The 25378-nt window shown below is 40.6% G+C and overlaps 1 protein-coding gene across 1 annotated transcript in view; it reads left to right on the top strand.

Moving 5' to 3' along the window:
- Positions 1–25378, top strand: part of RNGTT (RNA guanylyltransferase and 5'-phosphatase) — a 456995-nt gene that overhangs the window by 168403 nt on the left and 263214 nt on the right. Inside the window, exon 9 of the mRNA XM_068279398.1 lies at positions 19932–20067. Coding sequence (XP_068135499.1) covers positions 19932–20067 — 136 coding nt within the window. The remainder of the gene's footprint in view (positions 1–19931; positions 20068–25378) is intronic.

Raw genomic sequence — 25378 nt, 5'->3', positions numbered from 1 at the left:
TTCTGAGCTCCCCATTGTTCCAGCAGCATAAGAAGTTTGTTGCTGCAGCCGCCATTGTGCGTTCAGCATTATATTGCTTCTGAGCCCCACTATTGTTCCAGCAGCATAAGAAGATTGTTGCTGCAGCCGCTATTGTGCGTTCAGCATTATATTGCTTCTGAGCCCCTCCATTGTTCCAGCAGCATAAGAAGTTTTTTGCTGCAGCCGCCATTGTGCGTTCAGCATTATATTGCGTCTGAGCCCCTCCATTGTTCCAGCAGCATAAGAAGTTTGTCACTGCAGTCCTCTCTATTGTGCCAGTAGCAGGCGTTTTGTTTTGTTTTGTTTTTTTTTTTTTCACCCTTGTCGCACACACGCAGGGTCTGTTCACATTTTAGGGGGGAAAAGTGGTGTTCTCTTTAATCCAGGCCCACGGCATTGTAAGATTTATCTTTTCCTGATCAGTTTGTAGTTTGGCCTGCTTGGATTGTTATACCCCTGCCTGCACGTACACAGGGTCTGTCCACAATAAAAAAAAAAAAAAAGTGAGCTTGTTTGAATAATTGCAGTGTTTTTCCTGAATTTTAGACCAACATCTTTGTCAGATTTTTCTTCTGCAATACAATACAATTTATTTTATTGCACGTCATATCACTAATTTGGGATTTATTACTGCCTGAACTGTAGCGATCCAGTTGGCTTTAGTGACTGTGTGTAGTTTATGTGTTCAGAACTGTGAAGGAGAGCATACACCTCTTTTTCATATTAGATTTTTTTTTCTGGACAAATTTGCTAACATTCTATTTCAAATGGATACATTTTAATTCAGAAACGAAAGCGGTCTGAGGATGAGCCCAGTACAAGCTCAAATACCAGTGCTGGTGTCACCAGGAAATACAAAGACAGCTTTTTAGCATTTGGATTTACTTGGGCAGGAGATGAGTCTACGGATTCCAATCTGCCTTGTTTGTGGTGAAAAATTAAGTAACTAATCACTTGTACCAAACAAGCTAAAAAGGCACTTAAAGACAAAACATGCTTATGCATATTAAAAACCACTACAATATTTTCAGCGTCTTCTTGCACAACAAAATAAATCTGCACAGAAAATGGTGAACCAAATGACCGTATCTGACAGAGCACTGGAAGCATCATACTTAGTTGCTGAACTTGTTGCAAAAAAAATGAAACCGCATACAATTGCTGAAGAATTCATTTTACCAGCTTGTGAAACCATTGTAGAGACCATGTTGGGCAAAGATGCAGCTGCTGAAATTCGCAAGGTGCCATTATCAAACAATACTATTCACAGGCGAATTGGTGACATGTCTGGAGATATTGAAGATAATGTGAAAAATAAATTGCTGGTTGCTAAGAAATTTGCTCTTCAGATTGACGAAAGCACTGATGTGACATCCAATGCCAATTTACTTGGCTTTGGCAGATTTGTGGACGGTACAGAGATCATTGAGCAGTTCTTATTTTGTAGGAAGCTGGCTGAAAAAAACACTGATATTTTTACATCCGTAAATTCCTTTTTATAGGAAACCGGTCTAAAGTGAACTAAGATCGGAGGTCTGTCTGTATATAATTATTAATATGGTATGTTCATTAAGGTGTATATACATAGTGTGTTCATTAAAATATCTGTCAGACTGATGACAAAGAGGATATATGGCAGGAATTTTCTTCTGGGCCGGTCCTCAGTGAAGTCTCATTAATCGATGTTTAGTATAGCTCATATTGAAGAAATCTAAGATGACTGTTACCCTGTTTTTATGATGTATGTGTGCCTTTTGATGTGCCCCGCTCTTGTAGGATCGGGGGCCTTGAATCCCATTCAGATCGCAGGCTGTTTGTATTTAGTCTTTATTGTTACTTGTTGGTGGCTTAGATAGCGGCCCCGCATTTTTTAGACTTTAAAATTATGTAGAGTTAATGTAGTTAGTAAATTGGCCACGAGATGGCAGTGTGTTGCCCCTAGGCCCTGGTGGCGGATCCGTATTCTTGTGTACTTGAAGAATCACAGAATGTGGATGCAGTTAGTAGAGGGTCCACATGATGGCAGCAATCCGTCCTAGGCCCCGATGCGTCCATGCGTCTGATTGACGCGTACGGAATGACGTCAATTTAGAGGCCACATTAGGTGATGAGCGGCGCGGAAGGGAGGACGCGTCTAGATGCGCTCCACCATGTTATGTGTTTACGTGAGTGGAGCGCACGGCGCGCCCCGTCGACTGGAAGTGACTTATATTCCCGGAAACACAGTGGCTGATTAGAGGTCGGACGGATACTACCTATGCTATACAGGTGAGCTAGATAGATGAGTTGCTGCCATTGGCCTGCGATTGATTGGGAGGGAGTGGCCTCCGGTATATACGAGTGGAGACACACTGAGAGGGTTAGATGGTCTCGAGAAAGCCCTCATAGAGGGGCGAAACGATCGTCGATCTGCCTCCGCACCAATTGTACCACCTCCTGTCTGATAAGTATTGCTGTTTTTAGTCTTTTACCTTTGGAACAAGTTTTATTGGAAGAATTGCATTAAAAGTTGAATTTTTTTACTGAAGTTAATCATGGCGAGTAGCTCCTGGATATTTCTTTTTCTCTCCTCAATGCTATAGACTTGAGCTGTTTTTCATCCGGATGTTGCACCGCTGTTATAACTGGAAAGTTAAGTTTGAAGGCATTGGTGTGCACTCGCTCTCTTACCTACTTGCTTGTATAAAGTGAACTAACCGTTGTGCGGTCTGCACTGACGGTGCTCCAGCAATGACTGGGCGCTTTAAAGGTTTTGTGGCCCTTGTAAAGAGGGAAAACCCAAATGTTATTACTACTCATTGCTTTCTGCACAGTGAGGCTCTTGTGTCCAAAACTGTTGGCCCAGAGTTAAAAACTGTTCTTGATGAAATCATTAAAATGATCAACTATATTAAAGCTAACCCATTAAAAACTAGGATTTTTGAAAGGCTCTGTGAAGCAAAAGACTCTCCTCATAGGACTGTTTTATTGCACAATGATGTAAGATGGCTTTCACGTGGACAAATTTTAAATCGTTTTTTGGAACTCAAGCATGAACTGCTGGAGTTCTTTTCTACTGAGAAACCGGCCTTTCAGGAAAAGATCAATGACAAGACCTGGTGCTTGAAATTAGCATACCTGTCTGATATATTTTTAAAATTCAAGAATTTAAACACTAGCATGCAAGGTCCAAAAGAAAATTTAATAACATCTGCAGATAAGATTAAAGCTTTCTCTCGGAAACTACAGTCCTGGAAACAATCAGTGGCAAAGGGGGATCTCTGCAATTCTCCTTCAGTTGTTCAAATGGCTGCAGACACTTCTGACCACTCAGTTTTGGTTGACATTATTATGAACCATTTGCCATCTTTGGAAGCAGCAGTTCAGCATTATTTTCCTTCTTTATCTACTGAAGGTATTGAGTGGGTGATTGATCCTTTTTCCAGCAGTTCTGTTGATAATGCACAAGAACTTACTCCTCAACAAAAGGATGAGCTTCTGGACTTGTCTTCAGACACCACTCTAAAGAAAAAGATGGAAGAATGCACCCTAACTCAATTCTGGCTTACTGTTCAAGATGAGTATCCCTCAATTTCTGACAAAGCCATTGATTTATTATTGCCATTTTCCACTTCATATTTGTGTGAGCAGGCATTTTCAGCTCTGAACACCATAAAATCCAAAACTAGATCACGGCTCATTGATGTAGAAATGGAGTTACGGGTGTGTCTGTCAAAAATTAGGCCACGGTTACAAAAATTGTGTTCTTCCCATCAGGCCCAGCTTTCCCACTGATTCTTTAATCATATTTATGAAAAGCTCTAGCCCTCATTTTAATGTGTATTCTAAAAGATGCACTCTATTGATTTTCTGTTTATTGACCTTATTTTTCTATCAATATGTAACGTGTCACGTATGTCTGAATATTTGGCGTGATGTGACGTGTCACGGAAATCTGAATGTTTGCCAAGATGTGTCACGACCTGGAAAAGGTTGGGAACCACTGTTCTAGAAAGTGGAAAATAGGGCCATCGGTGGCAGTCATGTACTCCTTCCCATCCTCTTTTTATTCTATTGTGTTTTTTATTTCGTATGGACAGTGAAAGCCGATACACGATTAGCGGGCAGTTATGACATGTGTTACTAGTTTGTACTAGTCTATTAATAGCGATCCCTATAATGTTATTAATCCATGATACTTCATTTAATATCTCCCTCTAGTATTGTTATGATGATTGTTTTTTTTTTTAAGTGGTAGGCTTTAGACCAGGGGTGTCAAACTCAAATACAAAGGGGTCCAAAATTGTACACTGGTACCAAGTCGCAGGCCAACCTCAATGTCTATTGGCCACCTTTCTCTCTTATAAAGTTCCCAGGTGTCTAGTGGTCCTCTCTCCCCTATACAGTTCCCTGGGGTCTAGAGGCCCCCACCCTTCCCTAGTGTTCAGTGCTTTCCCCTACTTCCCCCATATGGGTTCTCTGGTGTTCTAGAGCTTCACTTCCAATATAGCTTCCCTGGTGGTCTAGAGTGGGCCAAACATGCAAAGTGGGGAAACCACTTGAGGGCTGAATTTAATGGCTCTGAGGGCCAGATTTCGCCCGCGGGCCGGAGTTTGACATGTATGCTTAAGACACTCCAAGTTGATGTACCAGTTCTGCTCTATTGGTTGTTCTTGGATATGTTTGCATTACCACCTAGTGTTGTCGCACAAGACATTTTCATTGTATTCTTGTGATGGCTTCACTAGTAGAAATCTCCCCTAGCTACTCCTTGTCTAGCTCTCATTGTGATAAGATGTGAAATAGTTTAACTGACTATGTTAAGTCTTTATATGTATGCTGCTTGGTGAATGTATTTTTATGCTCTTATGCTGTTTATTTTGAAAACTTATTGAAACCGCTTAATCAATATCATACTGTATTGAAACGTACTGAGAAATTGTGCTCCACTATGAATGTGCTATCTTGTTATCAAAACACTTGTATCACTCTGCTGTATATCACCTTTCTGTCCCTCTATTCATGAAAGAGGGAGAAGCGGAATGCCTTCTGAAAGTACAGAAATGACTTGTGCCATTCTTTCTGTATCTTTACATCTTTTAAAAAATATATACACAGTATACCTAGCCTGTTCTCACCTGTGGGTGATCCAGAAGTGTCTGTTACTTTGGAAACCATCTGCATGTTTAGCAGAACGAGGTGATTAAACGTGGCATTTTTCTACCGATAGCAAATGCAGTCAATATTAATGGAGGACATGCAGCTGAAATTGTTGACTGTGAATTAGAAGCTAGAATATGCATAGCAGAAGTCATCCTTTCTCTCTTCTTACGATGAAAAGTGAAGAGACAAATGTTCGTGTTACATTTATACAGAGGTTAGCAGAAAATAGAAGGGATCACTTGTGTGAAAGGATTAGAACAGAAAATACATTACATTTCTCAATAGCTCTTTAATGGAAAAAGACTGCATAACATCAGTAAGCATCAAGACTGCTGAAATCTCTGTATATGCCTGTATATAAAATAATGTATAACGTTATCTACTCCTCGCATCCATTAAGATCACCCTATGCTTAGTTAACCTTTTGCCTGTATCTTATTGTACACATTTTCTGTGACATAGTTTTCCTTTTAGATGTATTTCACTTGGATCAATAGAAGCAAAGTTTTATTTCTTGTTGTGATATCACTGTGTATAACCCTGGTAGGTATTGATTGAGGTATATAGAAAGTCACCACATATGCGTATATGCAAAAAAGACGTGATCAAACATGGCCGCAAAATAGTGATCGTAGCATATCAGTAACTACAGATATTTTACTATCCGCTATAGTAGATTATCCACAATTTTACTGTATTTTTCTGTCTCCCGTTATTCTTACTTGAACCCTCCCATGACTCTACCCAGCCCCACTCACTGCTGTTTTGCACTGGAGTTTGGCTACACTGTAGCCTACCTCCTGCAAGCTACTGCTATATTGGTTTTACATCAGTGTCCCATCAAGATACCCTGCTTGGATTGGTCTGATCATTTATGGTCAGGGGTGACCTGAGAATATCTCCAAGGCACTTTCAGACCCTGGTGGTCTACGTATCTGGTGATTCTCACCTGATTGGGTATGGTGGAGGATTTTCTAGTTGAAATACCATAGAGTGTGACAATAGTATCTGCTGAAACAGTGAAGTATATTTTGGACTAGATTGGCACCTATACCGTACCTCAAACAGTTTGCAACTAATGTTAAAGGACCACTATCGCGAAAAAATTTAAAATACATGTAACAATATACACATAAGAATTGCATTTCTTCCAGAGTAAAATGATCCATAAATGATGTTTCTCCTATGTTTCTGTCACTCACAGTAGGTCGTAGAAGTCTGACAGAAATAACAGGTTTTGGGCAAGTCCATCTATTCATAGGGGATTCTCAGCATGGCCTTTATTCTTTATAAAGACTCTACCTGAAAAGGATTTATACAAAGATGCCGACCAGCCTCCCTGCTCACTTCCCGCTTTTTCGGCAGTTGGACAGAGCAACTACCATTTGCTAAGTGCTTTTGAAAATAAAGAAACCCCTGAGAATCCCCATAAGCAATGGGCTACTCCAAAACCTGTTGGTGCTGTCAGATTTCTACTACCTACTGTAAGTGACAGCAACATAGGAGAAAACTAATTTATGGCTCATTTTACCCTGGAAGACATGTACTTCTTATTTCAAAGTGTTTCAATGCATTTTAAATGTTATGATTTTTGTGATAGTGGTCCTTTAAGCTTGCAGGTCAATAATATCCCGGTCTGATATTTCACTCTTTTTCAATGATAGGAACAAGTGGGCTGTACGCTAGTCCATTGGAACTCTTTTACTTGTAATAGTCACAAAACATGAGCTAGAGAGGTTTATTAATAACTGAACTTAATACTCAAGAATGGATGACATCTGGGCCCGGTACTTTATCAGTTTTGATTTTATTTACTCTTGCCTGCACTCTTTCCTGCATTATGTATTACACACACATGCATAATAACTGTTGTCAATAGCGATTGTAGCTAAATCACTAGGGTGACCGTTCTGGACTTCAGTGTTGTACAGATGCATACTAAGTGCTCTCCCCAGGCTCTTTTAGCTGGGATGCTCCACCTGGCTAATTTTGGTGAGCACCCAACTGTCATCTGCTCGCCTCCTCATCCTCCTCCAATGCTGTAAGCAGGTTCCTGTCACGCTCCACCCGACTACTTTTTCATGCCACCCAGCTGTAAAAAAAATTCTGGGGAGGACACTGCATACTGATGCTGTGGAGGGGTAAGTAGATGCGGCGGGGTGCACAATAGAGCGGCTTCCAGCTGGCAGAATGTGGAGGGGTGCAGTTCCCTCACTCATCGTTGTCATTTTAAGATCTGATTGCCTCTGCTGAGTTAAGTCTAGCATGTGTACAAGGCTATAAACCCCTTATTTACTTGATAGATCCTTTTCTTATTAGTTGTTTTTTTTTTCTTTTGTTATTAATGTCTAAATAAATCTCCTTCCTCTGCAGGATCCATGATCCCCTCAAAGCAATTCTGTACTTGAAATAAACTTATGAGCTGATTACATTTTGTGCTTAGAAAGCTGTTGTGTAATGTTTTTGAAGTAATTAGTCTTTGCAGTAGTTTGTGGTGAATTTTGCTTATTGTCAGCAGGACATCAGTTTTTGGAAAGAAGTTTACTGGGGCACAATTTTTGAACAGAGTAATCTACTTTAATATTAATATGTGCAAATAGAAAATCAAGGAAGTATACATGGATTTGTATAGTTACTGAGTCAGAGGTGGTGAAGGTCGGTTTGATGGTGCTCAGTGTAAGGATGAGCCAGCCAGTGTGAAATTCCATGTTTCCATAAGTGCTGGTCTCCATCTTCCCAGCACTTTCACCTTTACAGTAGAACTTCCAGCGATAAAGGCGGAAGTGTCTGGAAGATGGAGAGCAGCGTGCAGTGCATTGGTGAGAGCCAGCAACATACCGTAGGTGCGTTCAAAGACATTTGACAGACAAGTACACGTACACAGTGTATGTGTTTTGATTTTAGAATCAAAGGATTCTGTAGGACCATGTACGTATAGCTCTTTTATTAAGTTAAAATAGAAAGATAGCCATGAACAGCGACAGACGCTTTTTCGGACTTGCCGTTCTTTTTCAAGCTGTGTTGGCTCTCTCTGACACACAAAAACACCACCACCATTTATATACCCTTTGTGAAACATGCAAGCACCAATCAGAGCACAGCAGCAGAGGAGAGGTTCTGATGGGGAACTACACCTTGCAAAAACAGTTGATAGATAGCCCTGCCAGCCCTCCAACAGCTGGTAGATAATATGCACAGGATGTCATTGCAATCAAAGTTGCCAAGCAGTAACACTAGGCAACGCCATAACACATCCGCTGACCTTCCAACAGGAAGCGGAACGCCAGAGATATGATGACTTATAGTACGCAAGATTGTCGCCTGGAAACATATGGTTGCATAATTTAGCATGCACGTGACCATATGTTGCCAGGCGACAATTTTGTGTACTATGCGCCATCATGCTTGTGGCGTTCTGCTTTCTGTATGAGGCGGAGCACCATAAACATGAAGTAGGAACTATTTCAGTGTATTGCTTACTAATGCTCGCTTTCTAATAGCATTTTTTTGCATGCTTCCTTTTGTACTTAGTAGTAACACATATTTTTGGTCGCTTATTTTTAGGTCACTTGCCTTTGCAGTACTTAATAGTAACACATATTGTTGTCACATAATTTTAGCGTGTTGCCAGGCGAAATCTTGCGTACTATAAGCCATCATATCTATGGTGTTCCACTTCCTGTTGGAAGGTCAGCGGATGTGTTCTGGCCTTTGCCTAGTGTTTTTGCTTGGCAACTTTGATTTCAATGACATCCTATGCATATTATCTATCAGCTGTTGGAGGGCTGGCCTTGTGAACTAGAACATGACACTCAGCCCACTTTTGAAGTATCCCATTAGATGTGGAGCAAGTTGCTCATTTTTGAATTTGTGTAGGGTGGGGCTATCTACCAACTGGTTTTGCAAGGTGTGTTCCCCATCAAGTCCTCTTCTCTCCTGCTGTGCTCTGATTGGTGCTTGCATGTTTCACAGAAAGTATATAAATGGTGGTGGTGTTTTTGTGTGTCAGAGAGAGCCAACACAGCTTGAAAAAGGACGGCAAGTCTGAAACAGTGTCTGTCGCTGTTCATGGCTACCTCTATATTTTAACTTTAAAAAAAAAAAGCTCTATTTACTTACGTGGTGCTGCAAAATACTTTTTGCTTTCATTATTTCCAGACCCTGTTTAAGTTAAAGGGTCCATTCTGCTGAAGCACACTATAGCTAGTATAGTGCCCAGTATAGCTAGTATAGTGCCCAGTATAGCTAGTATAGTGCCCAGTCTGGGTAGGTAGTGCCCCAATATAGCTAGTATAGTGCCCAGTATAGCTAGTATAGTGCCCAGTATAGCTAGTATAGTGCCCCAGTATTGGTAGGTAGTGCCCCAGTAGAGCTAGTAAAGTGCCCAGTATAGCCAGTAAAGTGCCCAGTATAGCCAGTAAAGTGCCCAGTATAGCCAGTAAAGTGCCCAGTATAGCCAGTAAAGTGCCCAGTATAGCCAGTATAGTGCCCAGTATAGCCAGTAAAGTGCCCAGTATAGCCAGTATAGTGCCCAGTATAGCCAGTATAGTGCCCAGTATAGCCAGTATAGTGCCCAGTATAGCCAGTATAGTGCCCAGTATAGCCAGTATAGTGCCCAGTATAGCCAGTAAAGTGCCCAGTATAGCCAGTATAGTGCCCCCCCCGCCCGCTCCCTCCCTCCGCGGCCGCCGCTGCTATTACCTGTTCAGCCAGCAGCCGCTTCCTCTAATCCGGGTTCCCCTCTCCATCATGCGTATGTGTATCACAGCAGCGCGCCTGGCGCTGCTGCTGTGACGAGGCAGGAGAGAGCGCGGCTTCCTGTAGCGGCGATGTGTATTGCCGTTACCAGGGCAACCGCTCTTTCCTGTCTCGTCACAGCAGCAGCGCGGGGCGCGCTGCTGTGATACACTTATACGCATGATAGAGAGGGGCACCCGGATTAGAGGAAGCGGCCGCTGGCTGAACAGGTAATAGCAGCGGCGGCCGCGGAGGGTCGCATACAAGCCGACCCCCCAACTGTTGGCCCCCTTTTTGGGGGTCAAAAATTCGGCTTGTATGCGAGTATATACGGTAGTTATTAGTTACATACAGACCACCCTAAAAATCCCACATTGTACAAATCTTTAGCACTTAAATGAATTACTAAAATACTACATTGTTTTATAACATTGTATAATTAAATTGCAGTGTCAGAATTCGGGTTTAATCACCACCAGAAAATGCGAGTAATTACTGTTAATAAATGAAGCATAGCAAGTCATATGCTATTTGTTGTTTTTGCTGAAGTGTGAATGACCCTTAATAACATACTAGCATTACAGAAGTTGTAAATTCACATTAACGTTTCAGCTACCGTAATTTAAATTGGATACTTATCCAACAATTCAACTTTGCATAAATAAAATATACTGTTTGGTCTCTAAGTATTTAGACAGTGATGCAGTTTCCATGTTTTTGGCTCAGTTGTATACCACAATGGATTTAAAATAAATGTCAAAATATCTAGTTTTTAAGTTTTAAAGTGTTTGTTTGAAATACCCCTTAAGCGGGGTAAAATCTATAAAATGAAGCCCTTGGTGGACTAGATTACTTTTGTAGAAGTGTGATGGTGCTGCTTGTTGTCCTCCCTGTCCACCACTTTCCAAGTTCCCATAGCCCCTGCACCACCTGGAAATTCTTCTGAGCTGCGTCTGAGCAGTAAAAGAAAGCATTTGTGATTTGAGTACAAGCGCTTGCTTTCTCTGTGCTGGTGTGGATTGAAAATTGCACTGGTGCATTTCCAATTTGCATGCTGTCGCTAGGGGGAGCTTCCTGGTTTTCATATTCGACAGTAGGATTCCATCAAATATCAAGACCACTAGGTACTGGGAACAGGAGGATGCAGAGGGCAATGAGCAGCAGTAGCACATTTCTACAAACGTAATATAGGCCACCTTGGGCTTCATTAATTTTTTTGGGCCCCTGATTAGGGGTACTTTAACAAAAACAATTGTATGAGCCATTTATAAATTAGAGCCATTGTTAGTTAAACCTAGTCCTTTCATTTTCAGGGCAGTCAAAAGTGATTGGACAGACATATCATATTTTTTAGAATGAAAAGACACGCTTTTTCTTCCCCAAAACCGCAGAGAAAAAGTGGGTACGTCTTATAGTCAGAAGATATGGTAATAATAAGTGCAGATTGCACAGGGAAGGCAGAGCATCCTGCCTCTGCGCTCTTCTCCTTCTGGCTTCGGTCCTGTGGATGCAGATGCGCTTTTTTGTATAGCAGCTGGACATGCGATAAGGGGTAGTCCCAGAGGACATGCACATGTGCTGGGATCAGGTGCAGTATGGAAGTTTTAGTATAGTGTTAGTACAGTACAGTGTTAGTGTAGTATGTAGTTTAGCTTAGCTAGTAGGGAAGCAGGGATAAGTGTAGTTTAGCTCACCAGTGTAGCTTAGATAGAGTAGCTTAGTCAGTTTGGGGGTCAAAAGGTCCATAAGACACCCCTGAACTATAGATGCATATACGTTTTTTTTTCCCTCTGATTTTTTCCCTCTAAACTGAAGTGCATCTTATAGTCTGGAGCGATTTATTCGTAAAAGTACAGTAATCATAAATACTATAATTGTTTTGACTTCTTTTTTTGAAAATCCTTTGCAGTAAATGGCTGCCTGAGATGTTGAAGACACACACATCACCAGGTTTAAACTCTCTAGTAATTATTTGCAGAGCCTTCACTGCTCAAGTCTTCAGTTGCTGTTAGTTTGTTTGTGTCTCTGCATTTGGTTTTCACTTCAGTTAATGTCCAGGTGCCCTCGGCTAAGGTGACCTAACAGTGTGGTTGGGTCATTCCTGGGCTGTACTATGATGTCAGCTCTTGTCAGCTTTGCAAAATTTTGGTGTGAATAGATTTAAGCAATCTAAACCTGGAAATTCAGTCTGTTGCTTCCTTCACTAGTCATCAGTATTGATCCAACCATTTGTCCTACAGGCCTAAGTCATAATATACCTTGATTTCATCAGTCTACATAATATTGTTTCTTTACTAGGCTGGCTTTTTAATGTGGTGTGGCAAAATCTAACCTGACCTTCCAGAGTCTTTGAAGTGGTTTGCATCATTAGTAAACATCTGTATTTTCTTTCATGACGTTTTCACTTGATAGTAGACTTTGGTATTGATATACACATCTCCTGGAGAGTGTTCTTGCTTCGGGCCACATGTAGTGAATAGGTTTTTCTTCACCTTGGGAAGTGTTCTATGATCAGTTTTCTGGTTCTTTTGGTGTTGCAAAGATCCTCATTTAAAGAATGTGCCAAACTGATGACCTGGGAAATCCTAGTTTATATTTTCATGAGTTTAATTCCCCAAGCCTAATAACAGCCTGCTTTAGTGGTAGTATAGGAGTTCGATTTCAGAACATAGCTCTAAATTCACCTAAACACCACACTTCAGCACCATTCGACACCGAACCTGTGGACACGGTTAGGGGGAGTTTACTTACTTGCACAGCGCATTTCAGGTGACTTCATACTTACTCCTTCCTATGCCAAAAGAAGGAAGTAGCACAAGTAAGTGAACTCCGCCGACCCTTCCCGCAGGTTTGGTGCTGAATGGTACTGGAGTAAGGTTCCATTCAGAGACATTAACAGCTCTTTGGGCCTCATATTGAGAGTCTATAGCAACATTTTCCTTATAGAGAACCCGAGGTGTGTTTGAAGAATGTGATCTGAATACAGAGGCTGGATCTGCCTATACAGCCCAGCCTCTGTTGGTATTCCAAACCCCCCTAATGTCCCCCTGCACTCTGAAATCAGACATAGATCACAGCCGTGCTGTGCGGCTGTGTTTACATCTGTAGTGTCAGTCTCGGCTGCTCCCCCGCCTTCTGCAGAGATCCGGTCCCTGCCCCCCTCCCTTCCCTCTAATCAGCGAGGAGGGAAGGGAGGCAGGCAGGCGGGGACCGGAGTTCTGCAAGAGGTGGGGAGAGCAGCAGACTGACACTATAGAGAAAAAACACAGCCGCTGCGACACAGCACGGCTGTGATTTATCAGGGATTGCAGAGTGCAGGGGGACCTTAGGGAGGTTTGGAATACCAACAGAGGCTAGGCTGTATAGGCAGATCCAGCCTCACTATGAAGATCACATTGTTCAAACCCAGCTCGGGTTCTCTTTATGTAAATTCAGCACCAGGAAATACCTGCAAAACTTAATTGTTAAAGAAACAACGAGAGAAGTGCCCACACCTGACTACTCAACACAATGATTAGTCCATTGTCTCCTTGATATCCCTGGTCCCTAGAATTACAGAAATGATGGCAGTCAGGTAGTAAGAGCTACTCTGTTTGATGGTATTAAATTATCACGGTTGGGTAATTCAGAGAAAATGGCAGACATGTATTACTTTCAGCGCAACTCTCGTAAATATGTTTTGGGTGCATTATACAATCCGTATGTACCCAAACCTTCCAGGAATAACTAGACCTTGCTGCCCACACCAGTACTACTTTCATTATAAATTAGAATTGTTAGAATAGTTTGCTTACATTCCCTTTTTTTCCCCTCCTAGAATCCTTTTTTTTTTCTGATGAAAATACTACAAAAGGCTGGAAGGAAAGATTTGAGAGACAGGTACAATTTTTATCTTCTGTTATCTGATGAGTTATGTTATCTGGTCAGATAACATAACTCATCAGTAAATAAATGGATTGAATGGGTAGCAATTGGGGTTTTGTTCAAAATGTGAAGTTTGGGATCCTTTGAAAAAAGTATTTGATGATGATTTTGCTTCAGTGATCACATTGAAGACTTCAGCTGTGATCTTCCCTGCTAAATTGTACACAAACTGTACGCAATCTCATCAGATCGACCTAAATTTTCCACCCTGCTAGTTCGACGGAAATCCATCGAAATCGATCGAAATCGACCGCGATCGATCGATCGGCCAGAAAATCGGCTGAGTGTATGGGCTGCTTAAGAGTTAGGACAGATTTGCTGGCATTTGCTTGCATCTATTTCTGAAGGCGGTGGAAACAGATAACAAAAACTTGGCATGGAAAATTATAGGATGCTGTGAAAATGCTCAATGGATGGTTTAATTATAGACATTAAGCAGAGAATTTGAACTTGTTAATCATTATCAAAGGAAAGGGATTTCAAGCTATGGCAAGTCAATATAATGACACCAAAATCTTTCCAACCTTTTTGCTCCCCCCCAACTCGCAGGAACATTTTGGAAAAGTCTCTAATGGCTGATTCTGTACTCTGGCTGTTTTGTTTTAATAATCTTTATTTTGGTTGCACGTGGTGTTTGTTCTGCTTCATTTCCTAGAATTAAATGTGAATGATCTGTTCCACTACATGGCACTACTTCTGGTTTGTTTTCACTTTTGTAAACAGTTGCAGTATCTAAGCTGCTTTAAAGCCTTAATAAAGTGCCTTCCAGAAGTAAAAGTTCAACATGCTGTCCTGTTAAATTGGAAGTCGTTATCACAAATACGCTGCAGTCGTATGATGCCGACAAACATCTTAGCCGGTAATACAGTTTGTTTATTAAAAGAAATTCTGTTGTCCTGCCCACCCCCTTTTGTAAGCCAGCAAAAGTATTTTTTTATATTCTTCTTGTGCAAAAGGAAAGGGCAGTCAAGAAGTTGGACAATTAGTGTGCAGTATTCAGTATAAGGGGATGGGGAATAATGTATAAAAATGGCCGTAGAGCTGGTGATTACCTTTTTATTTGACCAAATTGTATGTAATACTGTCTCTGTTCACCAGTATGCTCTATCAGACACCCCTAAAGACTGAATGATTTCAAGGGAAATACGCATTGTACTTATACGATCATTTTAGTGCAGGATAATTAGTAGCCATGGTGGGTGCCGAAGTTTAGATATACTATAGCAGAACTATGGATTTGAAATTTAGCAGTAGTAACTGGTGCCAGGAGCGTGATTTTGGTGCTGGGTTAATTGCGCTTATAGCGTGTGCCGGAGTTTCGCTATGCTAAAGCAGAATTCCAGCTTATAGCGCTGAAGGTTTGTGTTGAGAGTAGGTGGGGAGGAGTTATTAGGCATAGGTAGGGGGAATAGTGTTAGGCGTAGGTGGAAGGAGGTTAGTGTTGGCCGTAAGGAAGGAGGGCTCATGTGAGTTAGGTTAGGCTTAAGACATAGTAAAATATCCGTAAATTTACTGATTTTTCTACTAGCAGGAAAAGTAGATAGTAGAATATCGGTTAATCTACAGATATTCTACTAACCAGTAAATCTATGCCCCTTTTAACTTGCAACTTTTTTAAAATGTACACCATGTAGATTCGTTTCAATACATCCTCACAAAAAGATGTATAGCCACTCCAAGGGACTGCTAGTCCTTTTTTTTCACTGACCCTTACTTTGTATTCCAGAATTGCTGACTTAAAGAGTAACTGTTAGCCCCCAAATTGAAATTTAAAACACTATTGCAATGTTTTATTTATTATATAAGTGAGCCAAAAAGCCAATGTACAAGTTAAAAATCAATCTAATTTTGTTACTATCTAACCTTTTCCCCCAGCTCCGGACGCAAGCCGCATATCAGATACTGTAGCATGCAGAGCATGCCTATGTCTGGCCGACCCCCCTCTCCCCCCCAGGACCAGGTGCCAATATATTCTCCCTACTGCAGCTGACCGCTCTGACACGGAGAGAGAGCGGCAGCCGAGCAGCACCGCAGAGCAGCCAGCGCCGTGCATCTCTCTCACATGTGATTCTCTCACATGTGACTCGGCGGCGGCTGCTCTGCGGTGCTGCTCTGGAAGTGCTGCCGCTCTCTCTCTGTGTCAGAGCGGTCAGCTGCGGTGGGGAGAATATATTGGCACCTGGTCCTGGGGGGGAGAGGGGGGTCGGCCAGACATAGGCATGCTCTGCATGCTACAGTATCTGATATGCGGCTTGCGTCCGGAGCTGGGGGAAAAGGTTAGATAGTAACAAAATTAGATTGATTTTTAACTTGTACATTGGCTTTTTGGCTCACTTATATAATAAATAAAACATTGCAATAGTGTTTTAAATTTCAATTTGGGGGCTAACAGTTACTCTTTAAAGGATAATTCCATAAAGTATTACGGTATCACCCAAATTATATCAGTTTTTGCAGTTTACTGTCTTTCTCCTTTTTCTGATAGTCTGTCTTGAAAAATTGTTTAAACTGTTCCTCGGCCTCTGAAATGTTTTAAACGTCTGTCCCATAATTTATATTTACTTCTGGAACATCTTTTTAGAGCTTTTCATGTCCTGACAAAGATGAAAATGTTCTTCAATGCAGAGTCTATTGTACCTTAAAGAGATATTGAAGCGAATTTATGATATGATATTGGATGTGTAGTACGGATAATTACTAGAACATTAGTAGCAAAGAAAACCTTCTCATATTTTTATTTTGTTATATAGTGTTTTTTTTTTATAACATTTCATTATTCTCTAATATTTTCAAATTACATACTACTCAACATTCTAAATGATTTTATAGAGCAGGCCAGTGAACTTTTGACCAGTCTTTTGGAGAGAAAAAGAAAATACAGCGACTGACAGTTGAGATAACAAGCTTAAGAAGACAGAGCTCCCTGCGACTTTGAAAGTCGTGGAGCTCAATGGCAGTTTTGCATAGATAACTGGAGTTTCTTAACTCTCCCTGTACTGGAAACAATATTATACTTATGTCTCTGCTCCTATTGTTTTATTTCTTAGCTGTACTACACATACAAATCATTATATCATATTTTTTTTTCACTTGTGTCTCTTTAAGGGGCACTTTTGTCTTTGGAGAAGAAAAGCGAAAATTAGATCAACCACAATATGTATTGATTAAAAATAAAGTTTCAGAATGCCTTTTTTTTTTTTTTTTTACCTTTATGCTCAAAAACTTACTCTAAATCTCATAAAAAACACTCAAAATATATGGCTTGACATGCCAGGGGTCTACCACCGGAAACCGCATACCTTCAGTCACCACCACCATGCGTACATGGCTGTATATATCTACACCTTCTGATTCCAAAGCAGACCACCCCATGAGTATATTCCTGCAGTATTTTGGTTGTAACATCTACCAGGGGAGTACTCCAGCTCCTCCCTTCTGTCCCTTTAGACACACAGTATGGAAATGGGCCCTTATATCTGTGCCCACATTGCTTAAGAAGCTACGTTCATTCCATCGGAAGCTTGATGTCTTAAGCAAAAGCTCCATCTCAAGCCACTATTTTGATCATACCCGTACACATTCAGCACCTGGCAGGTATCAACGAGGAAAACAAAGAAACCTGATTTAAGCGATTCTACGCATGATAACCTTTCTGCAAGGACTAGTAAAGATAAAAAATCAGGTAACAGTATCAGCGAGGGCATTGAATGCTGAGCCCACTTGGCTCCCCCCCCCCCCCCCCCCCCCACACACACACACACTTTTGTTTTTGGACCTGTTAGCCAAGCAGTCAATCTCTTTAGTGATATCTCAATGCAGCCGTCAATATTACAAGAATGGATGTCAATGTTATATCAATTGCTGTACACTGGTCTTATTTATTATCATTCAATTTAATATAGCGCTGGCATCTTCCACAGTGCTTTAAAGAATACACTGGATAATTCATATCACTGTGGTTTAAAGGCACTCACAATCTGATGCCCCTACAAAATAAACATGTTTTCAAATGAAGCTCTGCTCAATAATGCAGTATACATATATTAGTGATTTTAGTTTTTTTTTTTAAATATAGTGGCATGTAACGGTTGCTGTTTACAAAGATGATACATAATAGTCCTCACTAGCCCATACGTTCCCATTCTCCATAGAGAGGATTTATAACAAGATGTAAGGTAATCGTTTTTTACTACATTTTTCATAAAGGATTTGGCACACACTGCAGCTAGTTTATTATCAGTATAAGCATCGAGTAATCGCTTATACTATGTATACTAGAGACATTATGCCAGCAAGTTAAAATGGGTGTAAAATCAATAGTGCAAGTTTATAGCATTAGACAGAATCAAGGATAATTTTGTATATAGCATTACATCTCAATGTTAATTGTAAGTGCATCTCAGTATAAGTACAATTATATTTTAGGCAATCTTGCATCTGACAACCTTCAGAGGAAAAAATTGGGCAGCAGTTAAAGGCAGATAGCTGTACTTGTGCTAATACATGTAACTAGGGTTTTCTGACATCTGCAGTTCTGATGTTTTCTGCATTATGATTTACCGAAATGCATATAGATATCCCCATTTTTATATTATAGCTAAGGAAACTATAAGCTATCATAAACAAGTCAGCACAGTTGTCATCGCTAGACTATGTTTCCACTATAGGATTGCTTGGGTATTTGATGGAATCTTGAAGGCTATTAGAAGTCTCTTGGTTTCCCTGTGTTTCTCCTCCTACCTCCATAGTAATGCAGCATGCATTGAAAGTCATACACCTATTTTAAATAATGAGGTGCATGAAATATATATCATAATAGAAAAGTAGCATTCTCTCAATGGCTGAATGTGTTTTGTGAAAGCTGTGTATTGTAATTTGATGTTTCATGCTGTTTTTGCTTGGTGGGGGAGATTAGTGCCAGTGTGAAGCGAATGTGTTTGTATAGCCTTTGATTTACATGGTTGTATTTTTACACTGTTCCATGAAACTTTGACTTACACTAATCCCAGACTTTCTGGGCCTCTCTTTGCTTGTGCATTTTGTGACAGAGCTGCAGAGCAGCTCACTCACTAGTGGGGAGCAACAAAAACACTCGTGGAGAAAAAAAGCCCTTCCTGCTTGCATGTTGTAGGAATGTTGCTGATTCTTGCACTGCTGGAGAAGTTTTTGTTCACAGCTATTTTCTCAGAGATAAGTTAGATTTACCAGCCCCATATATTATCAAGGCCTGTATGTTGTGGATGCTTTATTTTTATACAAGGAAATGTTTGATTTTTAGGTGGAAAACTGATGTGCCCACTCTCTCTGACGTTAAAGTGCTCATGAACCGAACTGTCTCTGTTTATAAATTAACCTACCAAGTTCAGTGTTATCCATTAAAGTTTGATAAGATATGGGAAGTCTAGGTTGAGTCTGAGGACTTGGTAATTTTTAATTTTTTTCTTTGCTACGAATGAAGGGACTTATATTGCCCTACTACTTTACTCTACACTAGGGGACCTAAGCCTGTTTAAAAATGGGCTCTAGGTCTGTCCCGCATGTCAGTGCCCCACCCGCACGCCCGCCTCCCGCACCAAGGGCCGCCCGCCCCCCTGTCCCCGGCCTCCTGTCCCAACACATGCGCAGTAGCGCAAAAAAACGGACACACGGAAAGGAGGACGATGGCGCAGGGACGCTTTGGGTTTTATAATATAGGACTAGGGGACCTAAGCTCGTTTAAAAATGGGCTCTAGGTATGTCCCGCTTGTCAGTGCGCGCACCCGCATGCTCACCGCACACACACCTCCCGCACCAACAGCCGCCCGCCCCCCTGTCCCCTTTCTCCTCCTGTCTCAAAACATGCACAGTAGCGCAAAACCACGGACACACGGATAGGAGGAGGATGACGCAGGGACACTATTGGTTTTATTATATAGGATGCTACTGTAATAATTTGAATTGTGTCATCTGGATCATTTCTGTTTATGCTCTTCTTTGTTTTTTTCTTGTTGTCTTGTTATAATTAGATTAGGCATGTTGAGTAGCCAGAAATTTCAATAACAATTCTGTTTAAAAAAAAAAAATAGTGTGTTTGAATTAAAAATAATTGTCTCCCCTCGTGATTTTAGGTATATGATGCTGATTGATGGAAAAAATGAAGTGTATATGATTGATAGAGACAATTCAGTATTTCGTGTATCTAACCTTGAATTTCCATTTCGAAAAGACCTGAGAGTCCACTTGACCAACACTCTATTGGATGGGGTAAGAACATTTATTGGGGACAATTATCTGTTATAGTCATTTGATACTGATTTTTTTCAGGGACCTGCAAAAAGTGTGGTGGTGTCATCCAAATGCTTTTACATGAACATTGATAGCTGAGTAGCTATATATTAATACGATAAGCAGGGTAATTATTCCAGGCCCATTAATACTTAATGGGGATTAGTTGGCCAATAAATATCTTTAGAAGAGTAGATATGAGTCCAAAACTTTAGTATAATGCTAAACGGGTCTCTACGTTTCATCTTCTAGTTGTATCTTAGTTATCTTTGTTTTGCAAGTTTTTTTAAAGTTTTTTTAGGAGTTAGCAATAAAAGAACGTCAAATGTTAGAACCAGATATCATTTTTAGGGATCTTTGGCTACAGGGATTGGTCTATGGTTGTTATAAGTCAAATATGGATATCAGTCATTTAACCTCATAAAGTGTAATATAGTATTGTGAATTTTGGCAATCCTAATTTTCTCCACACGGATTTTTTTTATTATGTGATTTATTTTAAAACTTGCAAATTACCTTCATAAAAGTATTATTATTTACTATTTACCGTATATAGCACAGACATCTTCCGCAGCGCTGTACAGAGTATATTGTTAGGTGTAGATGAATAAAATGTGTGTGTGTCTACGCGCGCATCGGTAGCATAGCTGAATGAGAAACAGTTGGTGTGGAGACTCACACAAGTGTAGTTTCGTAGTTTTGGTTTCTGATATTATAGATTTCCAAAATGCAGGGTATAAAGGAATATAAGCCTAAAGTGGGAAGTTATTCCTTAACCAGTTGCTGCAAACTGGACGCATTCAAATGTCCGATTTGTAGCTGTTCCCTCCAACCAAACTACTTTGCCTTAGTTTTGGTGAAAATGGGTAATGATTTCTGCCAGTCTGTTACCCAGTTGGAAAGAGTTATTTTTGCTTCCTGCCCCTGTAAAGCAAAGAGCTTATGTGTGACTCATGACATTAGATACATGAGAAATCACAAAGGGCAAACCGCAAACGCTCCAGTGTTTCATTGTTAAAGTCTTAAGGGGCCCATACACTGGTCGATTTGACCCATCAGCCAATCAGAATTCTATTAAATTCCCTATTCGATCGATTTGTGGCCAATTTTGATCGATTTGACCTAACTGACAGGATGGAAAATCTGGCCCATAGAGTTGCATTGGATCTAATGGTCCAGTAATGTATTTAGATTGATTTCCAATAGATTTCAGGAAATCTGTTCCTAGTGTGTGGCACACATCAGATACATTCCTGTCAGATTGGACTTGACAAGCATCTGACAGAAATCTATCTGATGGTCGAATCTGCTGCAAATCTATAAGTGTATGGCCAACTTTAGAGGGTCAAACCTACTTAAACTGGACATGAATTTACATTTGCTCTGGAACACTTTAGGCTATATTGCAGTAGTCTTACTAGGGCTCCTCAACTTCTCTTTGCTACTCTTTCCTCCTCTGCTCCATGGTCACCTTAAACTCAGGCATGCCCTGTGTGTAATGCCACAATTGTTTGTCATTTCAAGTGAAAAGTCTGCCTGCCAAGCACATTTACTCTTTGCTCTGCACCAATACATGGAAAGGAAGTGGGCAGGCTCATGTCATATGGGGGTGGTATGCAGGGCCATAGAGCAGAAGAGTACCAGGCATTTATGCAGCATTGAGAAGAAGTCAAGGGTCCGAACCAAGAACACATGACTGACGGGTGAGTATTAATTTTGTAATGCAATCCTTGCCCCCTTCCTGCTTCAGTGGGGAATCCAGGCACTGAGTATTGTAAAACAATGGATGTGCAATTCCTTTTTAACGTCCTTTGATGTACATAAAAGTGGTGAAAGATTGCAGGGGGATTCACTAAGTTGTATACAGTGCATGTCAGACGTCTACCTTAGTTCATTTATACTGCTATATCCAAGCAATAGAAATGATTAAGTGGCATTTGCCCCATTTGCAGTTTTCTATTTCTGTTAATGCATGTTAAGTGATTGAGTTGGTGAAACTACAATAGGCTATCCCCAAGGAGCATCTGAAATTGGTTAAGTGAAAAGTGTAGAGTGCAATAATCAATACCTGCTCATAACTTAATGTACTAGACGCAGTTAGAGAGCTCCCGCTGTTCAGCACATACAATTGCTGTCAGAAAAGATGCACGTTAGTTTGCATGCTAATAGAAAATATCCTGACCACACAGAAACTCGCATACTGTGTGTATGACTCAGTCTTTAAAAGAAAAGCTAAAATTTGAATTCATCGAATTATGTAAACGCTACAATAAGCAATGCCAGTAAAGATTACCTTTACATTTTAGTCCACTGACAGCTATGATTTTCTAAACTTGGCAGCTGATTTAGAATGTTTGCGTGCAACCAGGATAACAGTACAGTGGTGAACAACTCTCCCAACACATTTGACACACAGTTTGAGCGGTTCATCTGTAGGCACAGCCGAATAGCATTTAATGTTTGGGTGCTCAATCACCACAGCTGCCTTAGCAGAGATTATATTTTTTCACAGTATGTAAGCACATTGCAAAGACTAGCAGATATATCTGCTAGCCATGCTACATTTACCTACAGTAGCAGTGATAACCGGCTGAAACCAGTTCTCACAGTCTGCCTAAAGCAATCCTTGTTTGGTGCCACTCGACAAATGCAGTGCAGCACAAATTACTGGCAGTTGTAAAGCCTTGCTGCCGGTTTGAAAATATTTCTATTTGCATATTATTATTATTTAGTATTATATAGCGCCAACATCTTCCTTAGGTCTGTACAGAGTATATTGTCTTATCACGCCGTTACTGTCCCTCTGAGGAGCTCACAATCTAGTCCCTACCATAGTCCTATGTCTATGTATGTATTGTGTAGTGCTTGTATCATGTTCTAGGGCCAATTTTAGGGGGAAGCCAATTAACTTATCTGTATGTTTTTGGGGTGTGGGAGGAAACCAGAGTGCCTGGAGGAAACCCACGCAGACACGAGGAGAACATACAAACTCCTTGCAGATGTTGACCTGGCTGGGATTGGAACCGGGGACCCAGTGCTGCAAGGCGAGAGCGCTAACCATTAAGCCACCGGATGTGAACAACTTGTATATTCACAAAGGTTTTCACACATTCGGCGGTAGTTTGGTAAATTATTATTAAAAAACTTGAATGAGGATTCACAAAGTTTTTATCTCAACTGGTATTTTAGGTATTGTTATTTTAAGTCATCACGGGATTTCAAGCAATCATGTGGAATTTCATTCCATATTTGATTATTCCATGCATGGAAAACAAAAGCCAGAGGTGATACAAATAGCATTTTTTAATTGTATTGCATGTCTGAGCGGCATAAAATTAACATAACATTTGTATCCGCTCAAAACCATTAGTTCACTTTTATTTAATAAACGATAATAATATGGATTGGTGTTATACAACATGTGAAATTAGGGAAATGTGTTTTTATTAACTTTATTTTCCTTAATAGTTAAAGCGGATCCGAGATGAAAAACTAACTATAACAAGTAACTAGTCTATATATCTTATACAAAGTTTAGATTTACACAGCACATCTATCTGCAAACAGCTTCAAAAGTTAACGATTATTTATTCCTGTGATACAATGAGGACAGCCATGTTCTGTTTGTCACAGGCTGAGGGCTGGAGATGATGCTATCAGCTTGCCTGTGTGTAAATTCAGTCCCCTCTCCTCCTTCCTCCCCTCTGCCTCTGAGATCTTTGGCTAGTAACCTCCTCCTCCTCCTGCCCAGACTGAGCTCCCATAAGCCCTTGCTTCAGTGCCAAGACACAAAAGGAGCTGTGGGCGAGGCTTGTTTAGTTTATAGGGAATTAGAGTATTAAAACAAAACAAAAAAGTATTTGGCTTGAGGAATGCCCGATAAACTATATGAAAGGAACACAATTATGCAATGAGTAAAAGTTTATCACGGATCCACTTTAAATTACTTTTTACCTTCCTCCCTTCTACAACCTTATGAATGGCTGTTTGTTTTCTTACTGACAATTCCAGGATGGAGCTAAAATACCAAACATTTCACTTGTTTTACAGCATGCTCTATTCTTTGTGAATTGATATTTATGAGGTATTTACCCCACAAGTCAGCAATTAACCTTGCTAGTCGGTTATTTCAGTTTTCCATGTGGTGACAACCTTTTGTAATTTGGTCTATAAGAACCAGCACACTCAGGGATATCTTCCAAAACTCATAGAAATCTTTATTACAAAATCTTAACATCGTATACATTAAAATACGTGAGCCGCCACAGGCCGTCAATCCACCAATACGATTACCGCCAAAGGCAGTCAGTGTCTATCAAAAGCCTAGTCCCCAAGCAGTCAGAGTATTTATAGCAGTCGGGTAAGCAAAGGTCACCATCATATAGAAAGTCCAAACATCACGGCAACAGACACCGGCTAAGAGCTGTTTCGGGCGTACAGCCCGTCTTCAAGCCAAGTAGAGTGCACTTGGGTTGAAGACCGACTTCTTGGCCGAAAATGGCCAGGATCGGCTGATTTCTAGTGTGTGTATGAGGCTTAAGAATACAGCATGTGGATTACTATAGTGTGGCTGCCAATGCCAAATGCAGAGCCATGGTTCAGGGGAGAAAGCAGGAAAGGTCAACATACAACTTTGTTCTGAGGAGGTCATTAATCCCTTTGGTGAAGTGGTGAATTTGAATTTTTCTTAAAGGCTACCTAAAAAAGATAAATGGCAATATATTTATGCAGTCAATGCGCTGTGTACAGTTAGATGAAATGAAATCTGAGACAGTATGCGATCATTTTTATTCCAGATGTCTGCCTAATGGCTTTGGATCAGATTACATCTCTTTTCACAATGGGTGTGGGCTGGGAGCAGGGCATGGGGGGTGGAGTCATGACATCAATCCCCCAGCATCCTTTGCACCCATGGCTAGGAAAGAAAAAAAAATGTCCATGGCGCAAATTCAGACGGGTTGGGGATTTCACACCCATATGTGGAATACAAACCCTGGGGGTAAGAAACTCATAATTTTATTATGCGTGATTTTATATATCTTGGCACTTATTAGGTTTAAAGCAAACTGTAATTTATAATTTAGGTACTCTTTAAGAACCCACTCTAAACTCAACAGTGTTTTATCTGTTAGGCAGGGAACACACTTGACTGTTTTCGTGCGCCTTTTCTGCACAGAAAAACTGAGAACTCATGTTAATCAATGGGCTAGTTCACACTTAGAGACACTGAAGCGCAAAAAAAAAATATGATATAGTGAATTGGTTGTGTACTATGAATAATTACTAGAAG

Source organism: Hyperolius riggenbachi, chromosome 4 (genome assembly GCF_040937935.1).
Source record: "Hyperolius riggenbachi isolate aHypRig1 chromosome 4, aHypRig1.pri, whole genome shotgun sequence".
NCBI lineage: Eukaryota > Metazoa > Chordata > Amphibia > Anura > Hyperoliidae > Hyperolius > Hyperolius riggenbachi.
The sequence above is the reverse complement of the archived record's forward strand: the minus strand, read 5'-3'. Positions and strand labels throughout refer to the sequence as shown.